General features: G+C 44.0%; 1 protein-coding gene across 1 annotated transcript in view; it reads right to left on the bottom strand.

Annotated features, from left to right (window-relative positions):
• The window catches only part of ctif (CBP80/20-dependent translation initiation factor), a 114,670-nt gene that overhangs the window by 12,287 nt on the left and 78,029 nt on the right, over positions 1-24,354 (bottom strand). Inside the window, exons 9-10 of the mRNA XM_056291070.1 lie at positions 7,893-8,499; positions 5,088-5,387 (exon numbers count right to left, since the gene is read on the bottom strand). Of these exons, the coding sequence (XP_056147045.1) occupies positions 5,088-5,387; positions 7,893-8,499 (907 nt within the window). The remainder of the gene's footprint in view (positions 1-5,087; positions 5,388-7,892; positions 8,500-24,354) is intronic.

Genomic DNA, 24,354 nt, shown 5'->3' on the forward strand with positions numbered 1-24,354 from the left:
TGCAGACTACCACATGCCTCCTCCCATACATGCGGAGTCGCCCGCCGCTTCTTTTCACCTGACAGCGAGGAGTTTCCCAGGGGGACGTAGCGCGTGGGAGGATCACGCTATTCCCCCTCCCCCCCGAACAGGGGGGGAGGGGCCTGACTGACCAGAGGCCTGACTGACCAGAGGAGGCGCTAGTGCAGCGACCAGAACACATACCCACATCCGGCTTCCCACCCGCTGACACAGCCAACGGTGTCTGTAGTGACACCCGACCAAGCCGGAGGTAACAACTACAGCACTTGACACTTGAACGACAAACCACAAAACATACAGACAGCAGAGATAGGTATTACCCGCCGCTGCCTGTATAAAAAACAAAACAAAAAATACAAAACAAAGATGAGTAATTATCAAAAGAAAAAAACAAAACAAGCTGAGGCAGAGGAAGAAGAGGAGTAAGAAGGTACAAATATTATTTCAGAAATAAAGACCTTCTCAGCGTTATGGGATCAACTGCACACAGCAGATAACAGACTTGCCGTTATTTAATCAAGCAACAAAAGCCTTCCAAGCCGTTAGTGGGGTGGTCACAGACTAATTGCTCCCACATTGAGGGAGCAGGGGTCTGGCAGCAACATGTATTATTAATAAAGGCCTTAGTGGTCCCACTTATGACATTCAGAATGTTTTAAAGCATTCAATCCAAATGTCAAAGACAAGGAGGGGGTCCAAACGGGCTGGGAAGACGGCATGGCAGAAATGAGGAGGAGGAAGAAGTGCAAGAGGGAAGCAGGACGGGAAGCAGACTGCTAGGAAGAAAGGACTAAAGACAAGGTGGAGAACAGAAAAGGAAGATTAAGGGAGGATTCACCGCTGCTCAAGCTGAGAAGGAAATGTCAGTCTCTGATGGGAGAGATCGAATGGAAAAACACTAGATAAGAAAGGAGGGGAGGAAACCGAAGGGTGCTTACTGTACCCATTTAGGATAAAGGTAAGGGAAGGGTGGTAAAATTGAAAACTACAGAGATAAAGAATAGCGTCAGGAAATGAGGAGAAGTAGAAGCAGGAAGCCTGGTGACGCAGCGGGTGGGTTAACATTTAGCCCCGACACGCCATCTGATGACAGCCAGTGGGGTCTGCGGGTGCATGCATGTGCGTGCAGACAGCACACACATGCGACAGACAGTCTGCTACTGTGGTGTGGTTGTCTGGCACTTGGGATGAAGTGAGGGGGTGAGGAGAGAAAGGGAGGAGTGGGGGGGGGAGAGGAAATGAGTGTGGAAAAACAGCAAGGCACTGGCCCGTGTTGTTCTGGGTGACAGGAGATGATAAGACCAGAGAGCATGGGAATATTGGGCCTCATTCACCAAGAAATTTCTTCTCAAAACTCATTTACGCAGTTTTCAGGAATATTCTGATATTCACCAATGTTTTCTTATTTGGGATGTGTTCTTTTTTTGTTTTTGTTTTTTTGTAGCTTTTTTCCTCTTCTCCCCAATTGTACTTGGCCAATTACCCTATTTTCCGAGCCATCCCGGTCACTGCTCCACCCCCCTCTGCCGATCCGGGGAGGGCTGCAGACTACCACATGCCTCTTCGGATACACGTGGAGTCATCAGCCGCTTCTTTTCACCTGACAGTGAGGAGTTTCTCCAGGGGGACGTAACGCGTGGAGGGTTCACGATATTCCCCAATTCCCCCTCCCCGCGAACAGGTGCCCCGACTCACCAGAGGAGGCGCTAGTGCAGCAACCAGGACACATAACTAAAGCAAACTGTGTCTGTAGTGACACCCGACCAAGTTGGAGGTAACACAGGGATTCGATCCGGTGATCCCCGTGTTGGTAGGCAATGGAATAGACCACCACACAACCTGGACGCCCTCGAGATTTGATCTTAAGTAAGAACAGAATCTACCCAAACTCAAGATCACTCTTACGTACATTTCAGTGCTGACATGTTTGTGCCAAATAATTGCTCATTGCGTCTTCTTCAATTCTACAGTTTTATAATATTAAAGAATTTAAATTACAATAATTTTTTTCATTTATAATATCTTTAATAATTATTTTCATTATTTTACAAAAAAATTATGGTCTTTTAAAATTAATATACACTACACAAACACTTCAAGTCACATCAATTATGTTAATTGGGAACCATGCCGTTCAATCAGTGATTGAGCACGCTATTTATAGGCCCAAAGTAGGCCTTTTCTTCTGCACCCTAGGTCTACTCGCACAATGGCATACTTACTACTGCTGCAAGATGTTTCAGATCGTGCCCTGACGAGGGAACACATCTTCCAGGAACATGTAGATCTATTTTCAGGGATTGAAAAGTACCTCTTGGGACGTTTTAGGCTACCAGGAGTTGTCCTGATGGAGCTTTGCAATAGTTTGGAGCCAGCATTGCGGAGCCATACCAGATGGTCTAACCCTGTAATACCACACGCGCATGTACCCTCCACCTTGGGCTTTTTAGCCGCTGGGACATTTCAGAGGGAGCTAGGATACAGGGTGGGCATATCACAGACATCCATCAGTCGCACTCTCCCACGAGTTGTGGATGGAATAACTCAATTGGCAACACAATACATAAAATTCCCCTATACAGCAGAAGAACAGGTCCCAGTCAAGAGAGGAGTCCATTCCATTGCTGGTCTACCTAACAACAGCGGTGCAATAGACTGCACACACGTGTGCATTAAGGCACCCTCTCCAGATCTGTTCCCATATCTCAACCGCAAGCAATAACACTCCATAAATTTTCCCAGAACCACCTTCTGAATATGGTCTCCTGCTTCTCAGGAGGCACACACGACTCCTACGTTTTACAAAACAGTTCTGTGGGTATGCACCTCGAATAAGGAGCTGCTTGAGATTCATGGCATCTTTGAGAAATTATAAATTCCGTCAACAGTGGGCTTCTATTCCTATAATGACTTGTTTCATTAGGAGATCAAGGATATGCCCTGGCACCCTGGTTAATGACATCACTCACCAACCCTCAGACTCACCAGGAGGTGTCCTTCCATCAGTGGCACACATGTACTTACTCCCCCATCAAGCGCACCATTGGCATCTTAAAAGGATGCTGGATGTGTTTGGACACAGCAGGTGGCAAGCTGCTTTACACACCGGAGAAGGTGTTTGTAAAGAGAACAGCTGAGAAATTGTGTTTTATTCTTGCAAAAATTGTTTTAGAGAGCCTAAAGGCAACCTTAGCCAAATTCTATCACATTTTTTTTTACATTTTATTCTATTTTTGGGCATTTTTTTCTTCATTTTAGATTTGGCCTGCTGTATCTTGCATAACATCGCCATGAAACATGGTGTACCACTTCCCCCTCAGCCACCACAACAACAAGAGGATGTGTGTCCTGACCCATTCCTGGGAATGGACAACAGACTTGTTGTCCAAGTTTGACAGCAATTAATTGCTCATTTGTAAATAAAGGCTATGTGTTGGTCCAGCTCATATAACTATGGGCAAGCCTGCCCCCGTCCAGTGATCGGCGTCTTTCTTCTGTGTTTGGCGATATTTTTTTTTGGCCTCGGATTTGAGATCAAACCATTTTTTTTTTTACTTCACCAGTTGTGTGCCCTTCTCCAGATACAGCGTTCAGTGAACGAGTAACAGCATCCCATGCATATTTTGACACTGCTAAATATGACAGCTCGTTTGGTGTTCACTTCCTTCAGCAGTACCTCCACTTCAGAACTACTGAAGTTTTTGTTTTTGGTGCGCCACCCTCTTTAGACTTTTGTTTGGGCATTCTTGACTTCTCTCGATTCCGCAATTCCTCACTCAAAGAACACGTCATGAATCTGATATAGACTTTTTTAGGACATCTCTTAAGAACAAATTTAAGAAAAAACCTTAGGAAGATATTGGTGAATGAGGTCCATTGAGCTCATGGGGGAAGAGGACAGGAAGAGGGAAAGGGGAAAGAAACATTGAAATATGGTGTGACTAAAAGTTTTCATTATGTGTGAAACTGGAACTATGTGGTTAAATGGGAGGCTGGATGGTGGGTAGGGAAAATGTGAGGGGACATATTTTCTGAGTGAAGGAGGAAATCAGACTGACAGGGTCTCTTTCCTAAAGAACTATTGGTTGGCTCCTTTGCCCACTGACATTTAGGATACCACACACTACAGGTTCCCACCTGCTTCGGCTCCCACATTCTCAGATTAAAGAGGGACAATTCTGAGAAAAAAATTACCCAGATGACGGTCGAAATCTGTTCAAACTCCTGTTGATCACCAAGGGCCACTGACATAAGTAGACCGTTGTCGACAGCATACTGAAGACTAATGCAAGCTGGTAAACTGTATGTTGTTCGTAAGAGGTCCCACATTGTAAATGGAATCAGTTTATGAAAATGAAAATACTGCCACCTCCATTCATACTATATTTTGTACCCCCCACCCTTTTTCTCCCCAACTGTATCCGGCCAATTACCCCAGTCTTCCGAGCCGTCCCGATCTCTGCTCTACCCCCTCTGCCAATCTGGGGAGGGCGGCAGACTACCACATGCCTCAGAGGAGGCATGTGGTAGGAGTCACCAGCTGCTTCTTTTCACCTGACAGTGAGGAGTTTCGCCAGAGGGACGTAGCACATGGGAAGCTCACGCTATTCCCCGCAGTTCCCACTCCCCTCCAAACAGGCGCCCTGACTGACCAGAGGAGGCACTAGTGCGGCGACCAGGACACATACCCACATCCGGCTTCCCACCCGCAGACACGGCCAATTGTGTCTGTAGGGACACCCGACCAAGCCGAGGGTAAAACGGGGATTCGAACCGGCGATCCCCATGTTTGTAGGCAATGGAATAGACCACTATGCTACTCGGATGTCCCCCACCTCCACTTATTTTCAAAGACAGCCACAAAAATTATGACATCCCATATACAACATAAACAAAACAACAAAAATTGTTTTTCACAATCAAACAACAACAGCAAAAAAAACACTGCCTTTACCCATATTTAAATCTCTTCTGAGTGAGAAACATTTCCACATACAGGAACTCATACAGACCCCCCCCCCCATCCTTTTTCTCCTCCAACTGACCTTCCCTCCCGGCCTTCTCACCTGCAGCATGTTGAGGAGCAGTGATCGAAACTTGGTCCCTTCTACCATGAACAGAGCCATCTTGTCACACAGCTTGGCAGCTGTGGCGGCAAAGCTTCGGTCCGACACAGCCTTAGAGTAGATAGTACTGACAACCTGGGCCAGAGTTTCCTCAGAGCGTGCTGAGCACTGTGCCTCCTCCATGAAGGAGGCCAGTTGTTGTTCCACTCCACTGCTGTTACTCCTCATACTGTTGAGTAGTTCTACTAGTCGGTCCATGCGCTGGGGCCCAGCACCTGCTGCCACCACACAAGCTTCTTCCTAGAGACAGGGGAAAATAGTAAAGTGCTAGAGGAGATAGGAGATGGTACTGAAATAGTGCCAGATATGAGCTGGTCAACTTCCAATGTGTTTTTGCAAAGCGTAAGTTTACAATAAATGAGCCACATGACCATGACTTAGAAACATTGGGCAGCTTCTTCCATTGCTTCAGACACAACAAAATGCTGAACTACCCGTCTAAAACTCAATTAAGATACAAATCATGTATACAAAATATTTTTGAAGATCCAGCACAGAATCACATGCAGTGAAAATACAGGTATGTGCTATTATTTCATTCATGTGATGTTTGTACAGCATCATACCTGCCAACCTGAGATGATATTCATGAGTACCAACTATACTTGCAAATTTTTTTAAGCATATTTATGGAAAAACACAATTCTAACAACATACTAACAACATACATCTAACAACATTAAAAAGAAGCTGATTAGATGAAGAGATTCTTCCAGTTTCAAGGTAGTAGCTTACATTTTTGGTTGAAGGTAATACAAGCAATTGAGTCTCCTAGTGGTCAAAGCTGAAAAAATAGTCACTTAAAGTATGTTCTTTTAACTAATAAATATTGTTTCTTGGGGCCACAAAAACAGGGGGGAGAAGTTGCCCACCCCTGCTCTAAAATAACCCATAAATAAGAAGGGAATGCACAATATGCATATGGTATTGAGAATATTTTACTTAAGAAAATAACTTTTCTTACTAGACAAAGGAGAAAACAAAAGTACACACTAACGAACACACACACACACACACAAATACACACATACACACACACATTGATTAAAAAAAAACCCCAAAAAAAACCCCACAAACTGTCTCTTGTGTTTTGTCTTGGGAATCAGGATTATGCAATATAACATGGAATCATTATACACAAATTGAAAAAGAAAATATAAAAATAAAAGGACAGCACACTATTTCTGCTATGCCCTCGCATCTCGTACCTGCGTATTTTGACCAATAATTGCATAGTTGGTACACAAAATGCGTGCAGGGTAGCAGGTATGCAGCCTACATGATTTGGAGAGGAGATATCCACTCACAACATGTACAATTGAAATTCACATAATCAACAGCATGTGTAACCCAATCAACAGCATGTGTAACCCAGTCAATTGCTTATCACATGTAAATCAATTTAGTGGACCTTACTTTGGTGCACTGGTTTGACTGTTTTATTGCACATTCAACAGATAATGTTTTAGACACATTAGTCTTTCGATCAGATTAGCAAAAATTAGATAAATCTACATAAATGTGAAATATGTTAAAAGCCCTATGCTGAATTTTAGAATCCTATGAAAGCCCTACGCTATCCTATGTTAACTAGCAATCATATCCCATCTCGAGGGAGCAGCCGAATATTTTATTTCATCTTTTTGTGGATTTTCCCCCTTTTTCTCCCCAATTGTACTTGGCCAATTACCCCACTCTTCCGGGCCGTCCCAGTCACTGCTCCACCCCCTCTGCCAATCCAGGGAGGGCAGCAGACTACCACATGCCTCCTCTGATACATGTGGAGTCGCCAGCCACTTCTTCTCACCTGACAGTGAGGAGTTTCACCAGGGAGACACAGCGCGTGGGAGGACCACAATTTTCCCCCCAGTTCCCTTCCCCCCCGAACAGGCACCCTGACCTACAAGAGGAGGCGGTAGTGCAGCGACCAGGACACATACCCACATCCGGCTTCCCACCCGCAGACACGGCCAATTGTGTCTGTAGGGACGCCCGACCAAGCTGGAGGTAACATGGGGATTCGAACTGGCAATTCCCATGTTGGTAGGCAACGGAATAGACCGCTACACTACCCGGATGCCCTCGCCAAATGAAAATTTGTCTGAGAGAGATTTGCTTGATTTCATAAAATAAGCAGCATGAACACGTCACCCTCCAGAGAGGAGCTAGAAGCTAATTCATATCCCCATTTTCCCTGAACTAAATACATTCTGGTGTGTTTTTGTTGACTTTCAGCAGTTTTGACACTGTTTGTTACTCTCTGCCTTGTTGCCTGTGGTGAATGAGGTGTTGTTAAACCAAACCAACCCCTCGTGGTAATAAGTTAGATGTTGAGGAAGGAAACAGAAAAAACCAACATTCGGCCAGCAGACTAGCATAGTGCAGATAGTGGAAAACATGTGGCGCTGTTAGTTATTGCTCCTTCAGCTGCTTTACCTCCTCAGTGGGTAAAATGTATTCCCATCCCAACCAACCGAACACATTCTCTGGGTGAGTAAATGAATTGATGTGTGTCTGTGAGACAACTCAGCAAGTGACATGATGAAGTAGATGACTAAATAGAAGGTTAATGTATGACGAACATGTTTGTGGAGACACCTGTTCATTCACTGAGAGTTAATTCACATTTATGAATGTAGGCATAATGAGAATAATTACAAGACTACATGCTTTTCAGTGTGTTTCTGTGTGTGTGTCCTAACTGACATAATGCTGACTGACAGGCAGTAAGCAGCTTTCCTCTACCTTGTCCTTCAGTCTTCTCCTCAGCCTTTCCTTTGACGACTGCAGCAGACTGATTCTGGGCTGCTCCGACTGGCCCTCATTTGACTTCCAACTTTGTGGTGGGCTGGGAAACTCCTGATTACCCATCTCATCTGGGCAGATTTTTTGACTGGTTGTTGTCCATGATCTGGGTGATTCAGCTGGGCCCCTACTGCTGAAGTCTTTAGGCCCTTGTGGTGGTTTGCTCTGCTCCTCAGCTGCTTTTACATTCTCAGTCTCCTTCTCTTTGGTGGTTCTTGGTGGTACTCCTTTATCGCTCATGGAGTTTGCCGGTCCCTGTCCTTTTTGGTTGTGATGCCAACGGCGGTTTTGGGCATACCCATGGTGTGGTGGGCCTCCTTGGCGCTGCCCCTGCCCTCCTTGATGCTGACGAGGGGCCCTGCCATTACCACCGTTGTTTTTGTAATCTCCCAACTGCTCTGATGAATTATACTGCTGTTGTTGGTTTGGAGCTTGTTGTTGGGATTGATCCCTCTGGTGCTGCGGTGACTGTTGTAGTTGTTGATTCTGATTCCTTCCTCCTCCACCAACGCCGCCTCCTCCTCCTCCCTGTGTTCGCTGCTGTCTCCTGGAATGAGAGCAGGTTTCAGTAAGCCACATTGTTCTGCTGCATTGGCTGGAATACCATCTCCTCTTTGCCCTAACCTTCTCTGCTTTGCTATGCTTTCAGTACTGACCGACTGACCGCCACTCTCTGTCACTGTGACATCCATCTGTTCTAAGCTCTCCAAAGCTGCGACCTCCCTTCTCGTAATTCTAAATGCCCTTTCCTTTTCTTTTTTGTCTCTGTCCATATCAGTGTGTTGATTATAGTATGAATTTGGTTTTCCATTTTTCTCCTTCCCACACGGTTATCTTCCACTCTTCTATCTAGCCACAATGACTACTATTCAAATTTTTTATTTAGCAACCTCTGCTCTGTTTGGTTCTCTTGTCCATATTTCTATGACAATACAGATTGTATATTAAATTGCCTGCCCTTCCATACAACGTTAAAACTCCAAGCAAAAATTCTTCTTACATGTGGATGTGCAGTGTGTCTGTGTTATTCGGCCCTGCACGAGTCTACCTTATCCTGCATGGCTCTGTCCTTTTGCTACACTGGCTCTGAGCTTGACAAGCCGCTGACATATGGTCCATCGGATTAGTCACACCAGTGTGGAGGAGGCAACCTATTATGTGCCTTAGCCTGCAAACTAAGACAAGCTCAACTAGCAGTGGCTAGCATTCCTGTTCAGATACACTCAACTTCATGTGTACTTTTTTACACCCTGAAATGGTGGAGGCCACATAAAAAAAAAAAAAAATTGGAAGATTTGGACAAGAAAGAAATCTAGGCCTCTTTCCTACGCAAAAGGATGAGGGTCTACTGGAGAAGATCTGACAGCTTGAGGAGTAACCTGAGGCTCCCATTAAGGGAGTTTAGAGAAGAGATGACTTACATCACAAATGAACTGAAAGACTCTGAGACAAGGGTGTTTTCAGCAAATATCAAGGAGACTTACAAGAAGGATATAATGAAGACCTGCTGCAACCACGAGGGGGATTTCACAGCGATTAAGCTGTCAGCACACTAAAAGAACATATAGTCCATCTAACCGCATATTGAAATCTTACTCTGTTTTTTTTTTTAACCCATCAGTCCTTCCACATTCCCGGAGGAACCTGTTCCAATCCTCTCCCATCAATGATAGTCTCTATCCTTCCACTCTTCTTCCTGTAGGTGATAAGTCATTGCCTATCTGATCTTCAACCCTCTATAAAATACCCAACGGTCCGTTTCCATTTGAAACAGACTTCTAATTCTTTCATCCATCCATCCATTATCTGAACCGCTTATCCTGCTCTCAGGGTCGCGGGGATTCTGGAGCCTATCCCAGCAGTCATTGGGCGGCAGGCGGGGAGACACCCTGGACAGGCCGCCAGACCATAACAGGGCCGATACACACACACACACACACACACACACACCCATTCATACCTAGGGACAATTTAGTACGACCGACCAATTCACCTGACCTACATGTCTTTGGACTGTGGGAGGAAACCCACGCAGACATGGGGAGAACATGCAAACTCCATACAGACGACGACCCGGGATGACCCACCAAGGTTGGACTACCCCGGGGCTCAAACCCATGACCTTCTTGCTGAGAGGCAACCGCGCTAACCACTGTGCCACCGTGCCGCCTCTTTCATTAACAATAAGCTGATTTTGATACCGATATTTTATTCACAATTTCAACAGTTAATAAATTAAAAGCTGAATATTCTTTGTGTAGTTTCAAAATGAAGATTATCTTTTCTAAACATAAAATGAGAGAGGCTTGAATATGCAATTTTACAAATTACAACTGATGTGTTAAAGCCATAAAATGGACTTGTGGCCTTGGCAGGTGTGCTTCTGGGGAGTTAAAAATATGCAGTGTAACGATTTTTTTTTTGTTTTCAAGTTTGAATGTTTCTCTTAATATCATCTAGGGGAACAACACTTTATTAACTTTATGATGTTAATGTGTCCAAGTCTCTCCCCATGAATAGTCACATCCATCATGTGAGCATCTGAATTAAGAGGGTGCTTAACCTGCTAATGCAGTAAAAAAAAAAAAAAAAAACTGTAAAGCTGTACATAAAATTTGGGGCTGAGCAGATTGAGATTCATCACCACAGGGCTCTCGAAAGGAGCAAACAGCTTCTCAGTTTCCATCACTGAGGAAAACTGATCTTCCAACTAGGGATACTAGGACTTGTAAGATCTGGAAGTCTTTAACAAAACACTTCAAGATAACCCAAAAGATTTTTTTTTTGTTTTTAAAAAAATCCCTCACAACGATTTAATCTAAGCCTTTTTATATTCCCAGCTAAGAATTTTCGGATTTCGCTCCATTCTCCTTCCACAGATGTCAGGATTCCTGTCCTCCTTTTCTTCATAGAAGCCAGATTCCACCGTCTCCCTCATCCAGATTTCCAACATTCCTCCACCCAAAGTCCAGGGATGTCAGGTGCCAGACGTATTTCCAGAGATGCCAGGTGACTCTCCAATTCTATACACAGAGCTGTCATATTCCGCCACTCAGTCTGGCCAAAACCGCCCCTTCCTTACACCACCTCTAGAATCCCATGGTCCTCCAGCCAGGATACAGAGATCTTCCTTTATTCTACTTTGAAAGAAAGGAAAGATCCATCTCCCTCTCTATTTAGAGCGCATTATTATCTTATTAATAATTATAATTATCTTATTATCAACTCAAACAAACAACATGTTCACAGTGAACATCTTGCACTACAAATCCCACTTCATGAAATTTCATACTTCTGCATTCTGTTTTACTTCATTGCACTTTAAATAAGGAATTGACAATATTTCATTAAAGTCTTTTCCAGGCCAGCTGTTCCCACAGATGTCCCTGCTTAACAACCGCTGCATCACAGATGCTCTGCAATAAAGGCTACAGAATCTTCCGCTCAGTGTTACTATGAAAGGCAAATTGACTTATCTGTGAGTCCTCTAATTGTCTGGTCTGCAATAATTAACTCATGACTGTGTCATATAGACCGTAATTCAAAATCTATTAAACAAACATACATTACAGTTCTGGATTTATTATGGGAGAAATAAATAACGTTCTTAAAATGAATAACTCCCTTGGTGATTGAAATGGTACCTATTGAAAAATATCAAGTCAAAGCAAGCCTGGAAAGGGAGTGAGCGCTTAAAGACCACAACTACCATAGTTGTCCTCAGGTCAAAAGGGAGACTTTTCTAAAGCCTGAATCTATAAAGGCTAAGACTAGCCTTTTCACAAGCCTCTTTCCTTATTTTTGGAATATTTACATAAAAGGAGTCTGTGACTCTGAGGGCTATACCATTTTTCACCAATCAGAGCAAAATAAGACAATTAAATAACTACTACTACTACTACTACTTTTGGCTGCTCCCGTTAGGGGTTGCCACAGCGGATCATCCGTTTCCATTTCTTCCTGTCTTCTGCATCTTCCTCTGTCACACCAGCCACCTGCATGTCTTCCCTCACCACATCCATAAACCTCCTCTTTGGCCTTCCTCTTCTCTTCCCTGGCAGCTCCATATTCAGCATCCTTCTCCCAATAAAATAAGGCAATTAAATAAAATCAGTAAAAAATATATATATTAAAATCTATTGTAAATGTAGTGTCCAGTGCAACATTAAAACAGGAGCAGTGTGGTTCCAGTCTAAACCTCTGCAGAGATCTGTACATTTCAGTTGCTGTTTTGACTTCATGGGAAGACCTAACAGTAATACATTTAAGTGGTCCAACGAGGTAGAAATTAATTCATGTATCAAGTGCTTTCAGGAGGCAAAGCACCAAAAGTTCATAGGCACCCTATTGCATCCTTTCAGTTTCTTCTTCTGTCACTTTGAGCTATAAAAACATACAATTTGGAAGCCTTGTCAGGTTGGTGGCCACCTGACAAGGATAGACCAAGATAGACAGACCATGGCCCAGGTCATTGGCAGCCTCATTGGTGCTCCCTGTAGTCACAGGGAGAAACGTTATTGTTTCAAAAAATTTTCACAGCTACCTTGTGTGACTGAGGAGCAAGACATTTTTTTTTACACATGTGCAGTAGGTCATACTGAACACATTTTCTCAGAACACATGAAGATGAAGATATGCTTTATTAATCCCCTTTGGGAAATTCATCCTCTGCATTTAACCCATCCTAGCCATGTAGGAGCAGTGGTATCTGTCATGCAGTGCCTGGGGACCAACTCCAGTTCTTCTTGACATGCCTTGGTCAGGGGCACAGACAAGAGTATTAACCTAACATGCATGTCTTTTCGATGGTGGGAGGAAACCGAAACCCATGGCAGACACGGTGAGAACATGCAAACTCCACAAAGAAGGGACCTGGGATGGCCTGGGATTCGAACCCAGGACCTTCTTGCTGTGAGGCAACAGTGCTAACCACTGGGCCACCGTCATACCCACCACAGCGGATTATTTGAAAAACCTTCTGTTACATACTCCTCCTAGACAGTTGGTTCAATTTAATCTGTCATCTAGGGATGGTCACCGTTCTAAAGTGCAAAGGAAATTTTGAGATTCCAAAAGATATTTGAGAATAAAAGTTGAAAAATGTGTGGACTCAAAGTAAAATGGCTATAGCCCCGTCAAAGTTTACTTGATTGGTATAAAACTTTGCACATATGTTCAAGGGTGTCTATAAATGCATGTGCTCAAGTATTATGCAGTATTCCCTTTGACTAATTTGATTAAAGAAAAAGACAACATCTGGAATACCTTCCTTAAATATCTATTTAGTTTACTGGGTGGAGTTAAATTTTGCCTTTGTCTCTCAATAGCATAATAATCAAATTAACAGCCCAACGATAGCATGGGATAAAGACATAATCAATTAATAAGAGCAAACATATGAACAGTTTAGTTGTTATGGTCTGTAATTTATTTAATTTTGTTTACTGCAGTCAGTTGTTGTCATCGTCGTTGTCATTGTTGCCCCCCCCCCGTTGTAGCAAAGCTTCAAATACCTTTGAATACTTGCTGTCGATTATTCATAGCCCAAAAAAAAAAAAAGAAGAAAGGTATTCAGGGCAGCTCTAGTTCTTGATCATATTCATAACTGTGCAAAAAATGTTTAGGCTGATGGGTCCAGTAGTATGCGAGATTAGCCGCAGGCTGATACACAAACACACACGTGCGCACACACACTCACACGCACATGGACAGGACGCGGAAGCGGGGCAGGCTAAGCTAACTGCTAACTCAAGCAGACCGACAGTTCCCATAACACCGAGGGCGGTCTGGCGGCGGTCTCGCCTAGCCTTGACTGTTTTTAGTGACGTCATGTGGAGTGCGGGGAGGTGTGTCCAAGGTGTCTGGCTGGGAGAGCTGGTGTTGGATTGGCTGAGGGAGCCTGGTCTGCCGCATCCGGCGGGTCCAAGGACCACAGCCCTTCCTGAAGCTGCACTCGAAGAGGAAACACCCAAGGGCCATCTGAGAGGACAAGGAAGCGGGGCAGGCTAAGCTAACTGCTAACCCATGCAGACCGGCAGTTCCGACAGTCATCCTGGCTGGCTTCGTTCTATTGGACAGTGATTTTTTTTATTTATTTTTTTGCTTAGTTTGGATATATGTGTTAGTTTGGATATATGTGTTAGTTTGGATATATGTGTTCTTGTAGTTCTTGTAGTTTTTGGATATGTGTTTTTGTCTTTGTGTTGCACTGCCGCCACACAGCTGAGGGTCAAATAAAGTTTTCCTGATTCCTGGCATGCACACATGACCAAACACATATTCCCTTTCAGGCTATCCGCCTGATGGCGATAACAAATCTTTGTGTACAAAAAGGGTTGCTGCATGAGGCCCAGTGTTGAAAACAATGAAGTAAGGCATGATCAATAAATCTGGAACAAACAAAATTAGACTGGAAGCAAGTAGTATGCAAATAATCTGATCTAAATCAGTGTTGCCTAACGAGTTTCTTCAGATCCCAGGCTCCTTTCCATTGTCGTGTACTAACAGACCGCTAAAATGAATTGGCACTGAAATCCCATTCGCACATGATTCACAACATTACCCGTGTGCTGCTAAAAGATTATTATGCTAATAGAAAATCTTAATGGGTATCAATGATGTTTTAGGCAATGCATCTATCTCTTCTTTCCATTTTCTTGCCGCCTCTGACTGACAGATGAGTGGAGTGCATGCATTTAGTATCTTACGCATTCACCGACACAGGCATGCATTTGCACAAACACATAGTTGACCTATATTGACCACAGAAGTGGTATCCTCCCAGGTCCATCTGTCTGGTTGTTTTTTGTTTGTGCCGGTTCCTCCTTCTAGTGAGCTCCCTGTAACTCTCCCGAGCACTAATTATACACTTACTGTATACAGACATGCCATGGTTCTGCTGCATGCCATCACCCAAATCTGTGTTCTATTATGCATGGCTATGGGTCCCATTAAACTTATATGGCATAGTAGACACGAGTGTCATTGGTGAATTCCACGTTAGTTCATTACAGTGGCTAAACTAAAGCCCCAGACACGCACAAAATGTGATGTTTCTTTCTATTCCGGCTTCCTACTGCCATTGTTTGAACACATTGAATAAACCACTTGCTTGTCCTTCTTGCTTTTTTGGGGGATTTTTTCCTCCCTTTTCTCCCCAATTACCCCGCTCTTCCGAGCCATCGCTGCTCCACCCCCTCTGCTGATCCGGGGAGGGCTGCAGACTACCACATGACTCCTCCGATACATGTGGAGTCGCCAGCTGCTTCTTTTCACCTGACAGTGAGGAGTTGCACCAGGGGGGAGTAGCACGTGGGAGGATCACGCTATCCCCCCCCCCAAACAGGTGCCCCGACCGACCAGAGGAGGCGCTAGTGCAGCGACCAGGACACATACCCACATCCAGCTTCCCACCCACAGACATGGCCAATTGTGTCTGTAGGGACGCCAGACCAAGCCGGAGGTAACGCGGGGATTCGAACCTGCGATCCCCGTGTTGGTAGGCAGCGGAATAGACCGCCACGTTACCAGGATGCCCTTGTCCTTCTCTCTTGACATAGGAGTAGACCATGTGTCAGATAACAGCAACATCACACACACACACACACACACACACACACACACACACACACACACACACACACACATCAATGTGTTAATGTCAAATATGTTAAATATGTAATTATTTAATAAAACTCTTCAAGTTAATATTATCAACCATAAACCAAAATGACATCCACTACATGTTCAAATAAACAGAATATCTACAAAATAAACCCTCCCAATCCCAACCTCTGTAGCCTAATGCACGCGCTGTCTATTTAAACATCCAAAACAAATGGCAGAACCACGGCAGAAGAAATCTAAATGGACAGATAAGAGCGGAGGAAAAAGAAAAAGAAAGCCAAAACCTGGACGAGAGCCAGCGGTCTGCAAAAGCCTTGTAGGAGGCTGGATTAGCAAGCGAGGAAAGGCCAAATGTTAAAATGCTGCATTTGTCATTTTCAGGAAAGTTGGAAAAGTTCACCAACCTGCCGTGAGACTGCAGTGTGGGTTTCAACTTTCCCCATGAAAGCCTCGGAGTGCACTTTTAACCAATCAAATCTATAATAACCCAACTGCTATACAATACAATAAAAGCTGAATGAGACAGTCAATAGCAAGCTGGTTGTAAACTTGTAATTTCCTGAATATTCCAGTTAACCTTCACGGCAGTTCGTGAATAGTCACGACATTTACGTGTACATGGAAACGAATTTTCCCTTTTTTTCGTGACACGCAGTACGAATTTCAAACTCGCTGAGGATCATGGGTAGGCTAACGTAGCCTTCCGCTATTGAAACTAAACCTAACCCTACCCCTAACAGTTAATCACGCCATTTTGTCCTTGAGTTTATTTCTTTGTTTTAATTCTATCACTCCGGTGGGCGGGCCGGACAGGATCCGTCGCATATCAACCTGTGGCTTTTAAAGACGTCTTTAACATTCCTCAACACAAAAACACGGAAGTGACCTTGATACCTCAACAATATGACAGTCTAATGTTACGCCCACCCGTTTTCATTATTTCTCCTTCGATTCTGAGAAATCACGCTTGTTTTGGTCAGCTTCAATAGCGGAAGGCGACGTTAGCCTACCCATAAGCCTCAGCGAGTTTGAAAGGCACGCTGAGTGTCACGAATAAAATGGAAAATTTGTGTCCATGTACACGAAATCAATAGATTAAATGTGACTGTTTCAGGAACTGCCGTGAGACTCGGTAGGGATGTAACAGGCATAGGCCAATGGGCTGTTTGTCATAAGCTTAGCTGGAGAAAAACGTTTTATATGATAAAAAAAACATGGTTGTTAAGGCATAACTTGGGTAAGTTTTACCTATTCATTCCCTATTGTCAGATTTTAGCATATCTCAGGTCTATAATCCAAGCAAAAGTTGTTAAGTACAAAATAGTGTGCTTGTTTATATTTGACAATCTTTATGTTCAGTCTTTGTCTGTTTCCCTTTTTTTTGGATCCCCGCCCCCTCCTTTTTTTCCTTCCAATTGTACTTGGCCATTTACCCCACTCTTCCGAGCCGTCCCGGTCGCTGCTCCACCCCCTTCTGCCGATCCAGAGGGCTGCAGACTACCACATGCCTCCTCAGATACATGTGGAGTCATCAGCCACTTCTTTTCACCTGACAGTGAGGAGATTCGCCAGGGGGACGTAGCGCGTGAGAGGATCATGCTATTCCCCCCCAGTTCCCCTTACCCCCCGAACAGGCGCCCTGATCGACCAGAGGAGGCGCTAGTGCAGTGACCAGTGACATCTGGCTTCCCACCCGCAGACATGGCCAACTGTGTCTGGAGGGATGCCAGACCAAGCTGGAGGCAAAAAGGGGAACCGAACCAGCGATCCCCGTGTTGGTAGGCAACAGAATAGGCCGCCACGCCACCCGGACGCCTTGTTGTCTGTTTTCTTAATGTTGTTTCCAGTATTAAGATTTAACTCAAGCCAGCCAAATAAAAATGACTGGAACAATGAATTGTGACTTCCCTTTGGACATTTGCATCATCAGAAACCAAACAGTGTGCTGCAAAATATCTTGATTATTATTTTATCTAGATACATTTTGAGAAGTTATTAGACGGTTTAGGGCAAGGGAGAAATTAAGCTCATAATTCAGCCCACAGATACTTTTCAGAAAACCAGGTTAGAAAAATGACAACGCAATAATGCTGATAACATCCACTCCATCCATCCATTATCTTAACCGCTTATCCTGCTCTCGGGGTCACAGGGATGCTGGAGCCTATCCCAGCAGTCATTTGGCGGCAGGCGGGGAGACACCCTGGACAAACCGCCAGTCCATCACAGAACCGTAACAATGGTTAGAAATAATTAAATATAATGAAAAAAAATGATGATGATGAAGCATGAGATTTTTTTTTTTGATTTTGAGATACTTTATTGAGCCCCATGGGGAAATTCCTCTCTGCATTTAACCCATCCTAGCTGTGTAGCTAGGAGCAGTGGGCTGCCGCCTTCATGCTGCGCCCGAGGACCAACCCCAGTTCGTCTTGCCATGCCTCGGTCTAGGGCACAGACAGGACTACTAACCCTAACATGCATGTCTTTTTGATGGTGGGGGAAACCGGAGCACCTGGAGAAAACCCACTGCAGACATGGGGAGGACATGCAAACTCCACACAGAGGACGACCTGGGATGACCCCCCCAAGGTTGGACAACACTGGGGTTCGAACCCAGGACGTTCTTGCTGTGAGGTGACAGCACTAACCACTGGGCCACCGTGCCGCCCAAATGTATATGCCCGTATGTACATGGTTGTGTGAACTAAGAGGGGACTCACTTGGAAATTTAACAATACCAATGATATATCGATTATAACGGTCTACTGCATCAAAGTGATGCATGGTTGAGAATACTAACACGTTCTGTATACTTTGGAGAAACGTGAATAAAAATATCAAAGAAAGAAAACAAAGGGGAGGCAGAGGTTCTGTTGTCATGTCCCCAAATAGATCCCCCCTTTTTTTCTAATAGGTGGTGCAGACGAGCTAGTCAATGTTTGTAATTGCAGTGTATTAGCTCTTATGTGTATTAGAGAGACAGCATTTGATGTCTATTGACCATTTACAGGAAATAATGATGCAACATGTTTTTCACTGGAGGATCTACAAGAAAAAAAAACACAAGAGAAAATACAGCTGCAAGCAGCAAACAAGGGGACCAAGTACACATGGTGAAACTGTGATGTCCAGTGGCGTTCATGTCAGCTAAAGGCGATGGACAGTGTTTGTGACGAGTAGACCATCAAGAGGCCATACTGAGCATTTTGAAAACCGAACGGGTGTTTTGCTGTAAATGCCGAAGTCATCGATACAGTGGAGGAGACTTATCCTTATTGACTCCGCTCACTCCATTACAAAAGGAAATTTAGGCTGCATTCTTTGTATTCAGGGTGAGGATTGTTAACTGGTAAGTTGTGGGTTTGATGAGCAAATTTGTTGGTTATGACAGTGCATAAGAGTAAGAAAAACTGCACTTCATGTACATTGGGCGGCCGTGAACATTCTTTGAAACTGGAAAATGTCTTCCTGTGACTAGCGCCACCTAGGCTATTATTGACCCGGGACTTGGTCTATTTCTAAGTGCCAACCGACCTGACGAGGCTGCAGAATGTGAAGGGTTTACTCATATGGGAAGATGGGGAAGACTGACCGACCTTGAAGCGACATAAGAATAAGAATAAGAACAAAGAGGAAACAGAACAAAAACAAAGGGGTGCTTGCTCCCCTAATAATGAATGGAACAAGGGATAGGGTGCTAATGCACCATTGGTGCTTGGGCCCCTAAAAACACACATACATATTTATATTTGTATAATATGTATCAAGAAAAAGGAGAATGAGGGAGAGAAAGACAATGGGTGCACTGTCACACATGAGACATGTCCCATTGAGTCTGTGTGTTCATTTGTTTCCCATCTTGCTTGTCCTGTCTGGTTTCCTCTCTCGGGGAGGTAAGGAGACAGTTCAGCCTATCTGGGTGCTTCACACTAGGGACCTGGGCCCGAATCCTAGTACACAAGACCCCAAAGTCCAGTTCGTTTGAGTAGTGTGAACACGGTGTACTGTACCCAGGAGCAGTTCATTGAACCATGTCCGGGTCCACTTAAAAAGGGGGTCTCGAGTACGGTTCACATCAGGTGTGAAAACAACTGCACCAAAACACAGAAGTGGACTCCTACGCTACAAAGGCATTTCTCAACCCTGCCTGTCTCTTCCGAAATCTGCGTATGCGCACGTGCCAATCTCATGTGTAGACAGGCCAAGTGTACTAGGGTATGGAACTTTGGCGGGCACGGTGGCGCAGTGGTTAGCATTGTCGCTTCACAGTAAAAAGGTCCTAGGTTCAAACCCCGGGGTTGTCCAACCTTGGGGGTCATCCCAGATCATTGTCTGTATGGAGTTTGCATTTTTCCCCGTGTCTGCGGTGGGTTTTCTCCGGGTGCTCGGGTTTCCTCCACCATCAAAACAGACATGCATGTGAGGTTTAATACTCCTATCTGTGCCCTTGACCAAGGCATGGCAAGACGAACTGGAGTTGGTCCCCGGGTGCTGCACGGCAGCTGCCCACTGCTGCTAGCTACACAGCTGGGATGGGTTAAATGCAGAGAAATAATTTCCCCACGGGGATCAATATGTGGAAGCTGACCGGTGGGGTACTCAGGCACGGTTCGAAGCAATCGTACCTAATGGGGAAAATGCCCTGAATCTCTCCTCCCTGTCTGTCCTACTCTACCTATCAACAGCCTGTCTGCAAATCTGTCTAAATACTCTCTTCCTATAGCAATACCTCTACCTCAGTCACATGTTCACTGGGCTGACATGTCTTACTTATCACATAGCTAACCAGAACTCACCTATGGTGTTAAATGCCTGAAGCAGTAAAGATTATGTTCGGGTCATGCACTTTCACCAGAATTCCCTCGTTGGTGCTCTTTTCCTTTTCTTAAATATAGCTAGCTGCTCAACAGCTGCAGATAACCGTCCCCACTAAGACTGCATAAGGCAGAAAAAAAATATCATCTTTGCTCTCTTCTTGTTCGCCCTGTAGTACGTAATACGTAGTATGGACATTCATCTAGCATGAAGGGAGCTGGTGATCTTTAATGACTTTTTCTGCAAAGCAATCAGTGTTGCATTTTCGAAACCTTTTACAAGTGTTAATGGGATCCGTTCTTTCATTGACCCTGCAGATTATTCGAAGCTTGATTAGCGACTGTTGTCCGACTGCAACATCATCCAGGGTTCTTTGGTGGTCTGAACTTCAGAGCTAACTTAGCGATGCTGGACTGTGCAACGGAGGTGCCCCGAGGTTTGAGGGTTACACTGAAAGGATGAAATTATAAATAATGGAGAAGAAAACAACACGACACAGCCCAGGATCCATAGTTGGCCTGATTACACACAGCTATGCAGTTCTCTCTCTCTCACTCTCTCTCAACCACAACCACCAGATGATTCATTTGTTCACTATGGTTTGCTATTATAAGCCACTCTGCTGATCTGCAGATGATGCAGAGAATCTGCAGAGGATGCAGAGAGGTGACACTCAAACTGTAATAAAATGTCAATGGCATTTAATGACTCGAGTTTAAAGTAGATGGGCAGGCGATAACGCTGAACAACCATCACACTGCTGCTAGAAAGATGCTTCCTTATAGGCTGAAGCTAAGGATAAAATATAATCAGACATCACATTTGGTTTACTGGAAATTAGTATTCTAGCATGACCAACTGTTTAGTACAGGAAAGAGGTATTTCAACCCCCCTCCCCTTGGGCATTGCATTACAGGAATTAAGGCCAAAGAAAGCTTGTCAAATGAAGATATTTATTTGTTCTGCATTCGAATCTCGCAATTTTATTGGAATTTGTTCATTAATAACCTTGTGTCCGATGACAAATTGCAGGTTAGTTTTAGATCACTTTTCAAAAATGTGTATATTCCACTACTTAATTGACTCACCATGTTTGCATTTTTCAACAATTTCTGATGACTTTGTCATGTTATACTCCCCCCTTCCTCGCCTTAATGGGGATACCAACTGCCTTCACCACCCCCGAAAAGGTGTTTATTCAATACCTTTTTTTTTTAAAGTTTTATTTATTTGACAGTGGTTTTCACCATTAACAGACGTCTTTAAGGACATTGCTCATTTTATCTTCCTCTTCCCCAATATTGGATCCTTTCTCTTACCCAAAAACCTTCACAATCCAAAAACAGCAACCAAACCTCTATTATTTTCAGTGTACATGACAGCAAGGCTTCTGCCTTCCCTAGTGAGAACGCACATACTTCTGCACGAGAACACAAACAATTTTGCCGTCTGCCACCGAAGTTGAGCAAGCTCTACTTTTGCATCCTGTTGCTGTGGTAACCATGGCTGCTTGCCAATCAGAGAGAGGGCGAAGGGCCAAACTGAATTATCATGGTGGTATTGGAGGATCTTGTTATGCTTGTGTTGGTGTATCGAGATCACTGTGTGTGCGTGTGTGTGTGTGTATGTATGAGACTGCTTATTATTTATGTTTGTGTCTTATCAGATGCATGTTGTCACCTGTCATTTCTACGTTCCCTTGTTGAAGCATAATTTCTCCAAGTTTTGCTGCTCAAACATGCGGAAGAGGGGGCGCGGCGGTGGCTATAAATGTATAACGAAAGCCTTGTGCACTTATCATCCCACAGATCATCCAAAGGATGGCATCATTAAATTATTATAAGCGGTTCCTGATAATTAATGAACATTGCCTTTGCAGCGGGAGAATTTGAATTCCACTTGAAGATTAACTCTGTCTAGGGCACACTGGCATCGACAATTGACATTTGACAATGTACAAATACAAATTTAAATTTATAAATGTAATAAATCTTAAAAAAAAGTTAATAATTTTAATTCAAAATTTTAATGTAATTATAATTACTTTATATAATTTATACTTTTTATTTAATTTTAATTTTAGATTTTAATAAATTTAAAACATTTATTTTGTAAATTTAAATTTACAATTGTCAATTTGACAATTGACATTGGCATTGTCAATTTCCCTGTGTTGTATGCCAGGTCTGCCAACAGCACAGGTTTAATAAAGAAAGAGACTGCTTATTATATCACATTACCTCACATCAACATAAAGCAGAATTATTTCACTGGTATCCTGCAGATCCTGCCCGGCATTATCAAAATAATGCAGGAAATATACATTCGCATATACATACGCATACCTATGCATCAATACTGATTGAGCAAGTTAACTTTCTGTGCAACATTTTTTATAACTTCTTATTTGCATTCACCATTTTTCAGTTATAATTACTTACAACTGGTGTAAAAATACAACACACACAAAGTAGGGGACAAGTGATACATCAATGAACCAGGCAAAAATCCATGTAACTGCATTGGCAACTTCATCAAGGTAAGATTGTGTCACTACACCGGTGCCTACCTTGTGCTGCGCCATTTTGCCTTCCCAGTTCTCCTTTTTCGTCTCGCCTATTTCCATGGTGATGAATGATGCTGGCTGACTGACATTTGTTGTGTTTGCTTTCCAACCAGCTTAACCCTGAACCTCTATCCTTCTGTCTCTGTGTGGAGGCAAACTAATTTAGAGTTGACCTTTCACCACCTCAATGCAATCCATGCCTTGCTCCACCTTTATTGTAACCTTCCCCAACCCACCTTGTCCACCTCTCATTCTTCGCTACATCCTCCTGTTCTTTGGACATTTTGCTTAGACCTAGGGAATACATTCACACAAAAAAACAACAACCCATAACACAAAAAAGACAAGCAATCAACCAGTCAACCAATCAATCAATCAATAAATTGCTTCAGCTACCACACCCCCCCCCCAGCTATCATAAGTTTCTAACAGGGACAGGAGGGGGGGGCTTGGACTTTTGGACAATTGATCAAAATCATGTTCTGAGAAACTTAACTTGGGAGGAAGTGGGATCTTTGAGTTCATATATCTTCTTTCTAGTAGGAACACTGTTGTGTGTTATTATTGCAGAATCAAGTTGTGTATTATTGTGCAGACAAGTGATATGCGGACCACTAAAATCCAGGCGACACCAGCAGCAAAACAGCCGGTAGTGAGCAACAACTGTGTGGCCAACAGGTTGTACTTCCCCTGACTGGATTTATTTTGACATAAAATCAAATTTCATGGACAAAGTGAGCTGCCATATGTTGCCATAAGGAGAGGCATGTACAGTATCATTCTCTTGAACACACTCAGGTCTAGTTCTATGCTATCATTAAAATGCACAAATTCGTCCTGGATAACCTGGCTGGTGTGCCTTTGGCTGTGTCCCACAGAGCCAAAGGGTTGGGACGAGGGATGGGTATCGTTAATATTTCAACGGTACTACTACTCTTACGATATTGCTTACTGATCCGGTATCCCCCCCCCCCGTTTTCTCCCCAATTGTACTTGGCCAATTACCCCACTCTTCCGAGCTGTACCGGTCGTTGCTCCACCCCCTCTGCTGATTGGGGGAGGGCTGCAGACTACCACATGCCTCCTCCGATACACGTGGAGTCACCAGCCGCTTCTTTCCACCTGACAGTGAGGAGTTTCGCCAGGGGGACGTAGCGCGTGGGAGGATCACAATATTCCCTCCAGTTCCCCCTCCCCCCCCGAACAGGCTTCCCGACCGACCAGAGGAGGTGCTAGTGCAGTGACCAGGACACAGACCCACATCTGGCTTCCTACTCAGACACGAGCAATTGTGTCTGTAGGGATGCCTGACCAGGCCGGAGGTAACACAGGGATTCGAACAGGCAATCCCTGTGTTGGAAGGCAACGGAATAGACCGCTACGCTACCCGGA

This window comes from Lampris incognitus, chromosome 12 (assembly GCF_029633865.1).
Source record: "Lampris incognitus isolate fLamInc1 chromosome 12, fLamInc1.hap2, whole genome shotgun sequence".
NCBI lineage: Eukaryota > Metazoa > Chordata > Actinopteri > Lampriformes > Lampridae > Lampris > Lampris incognitus.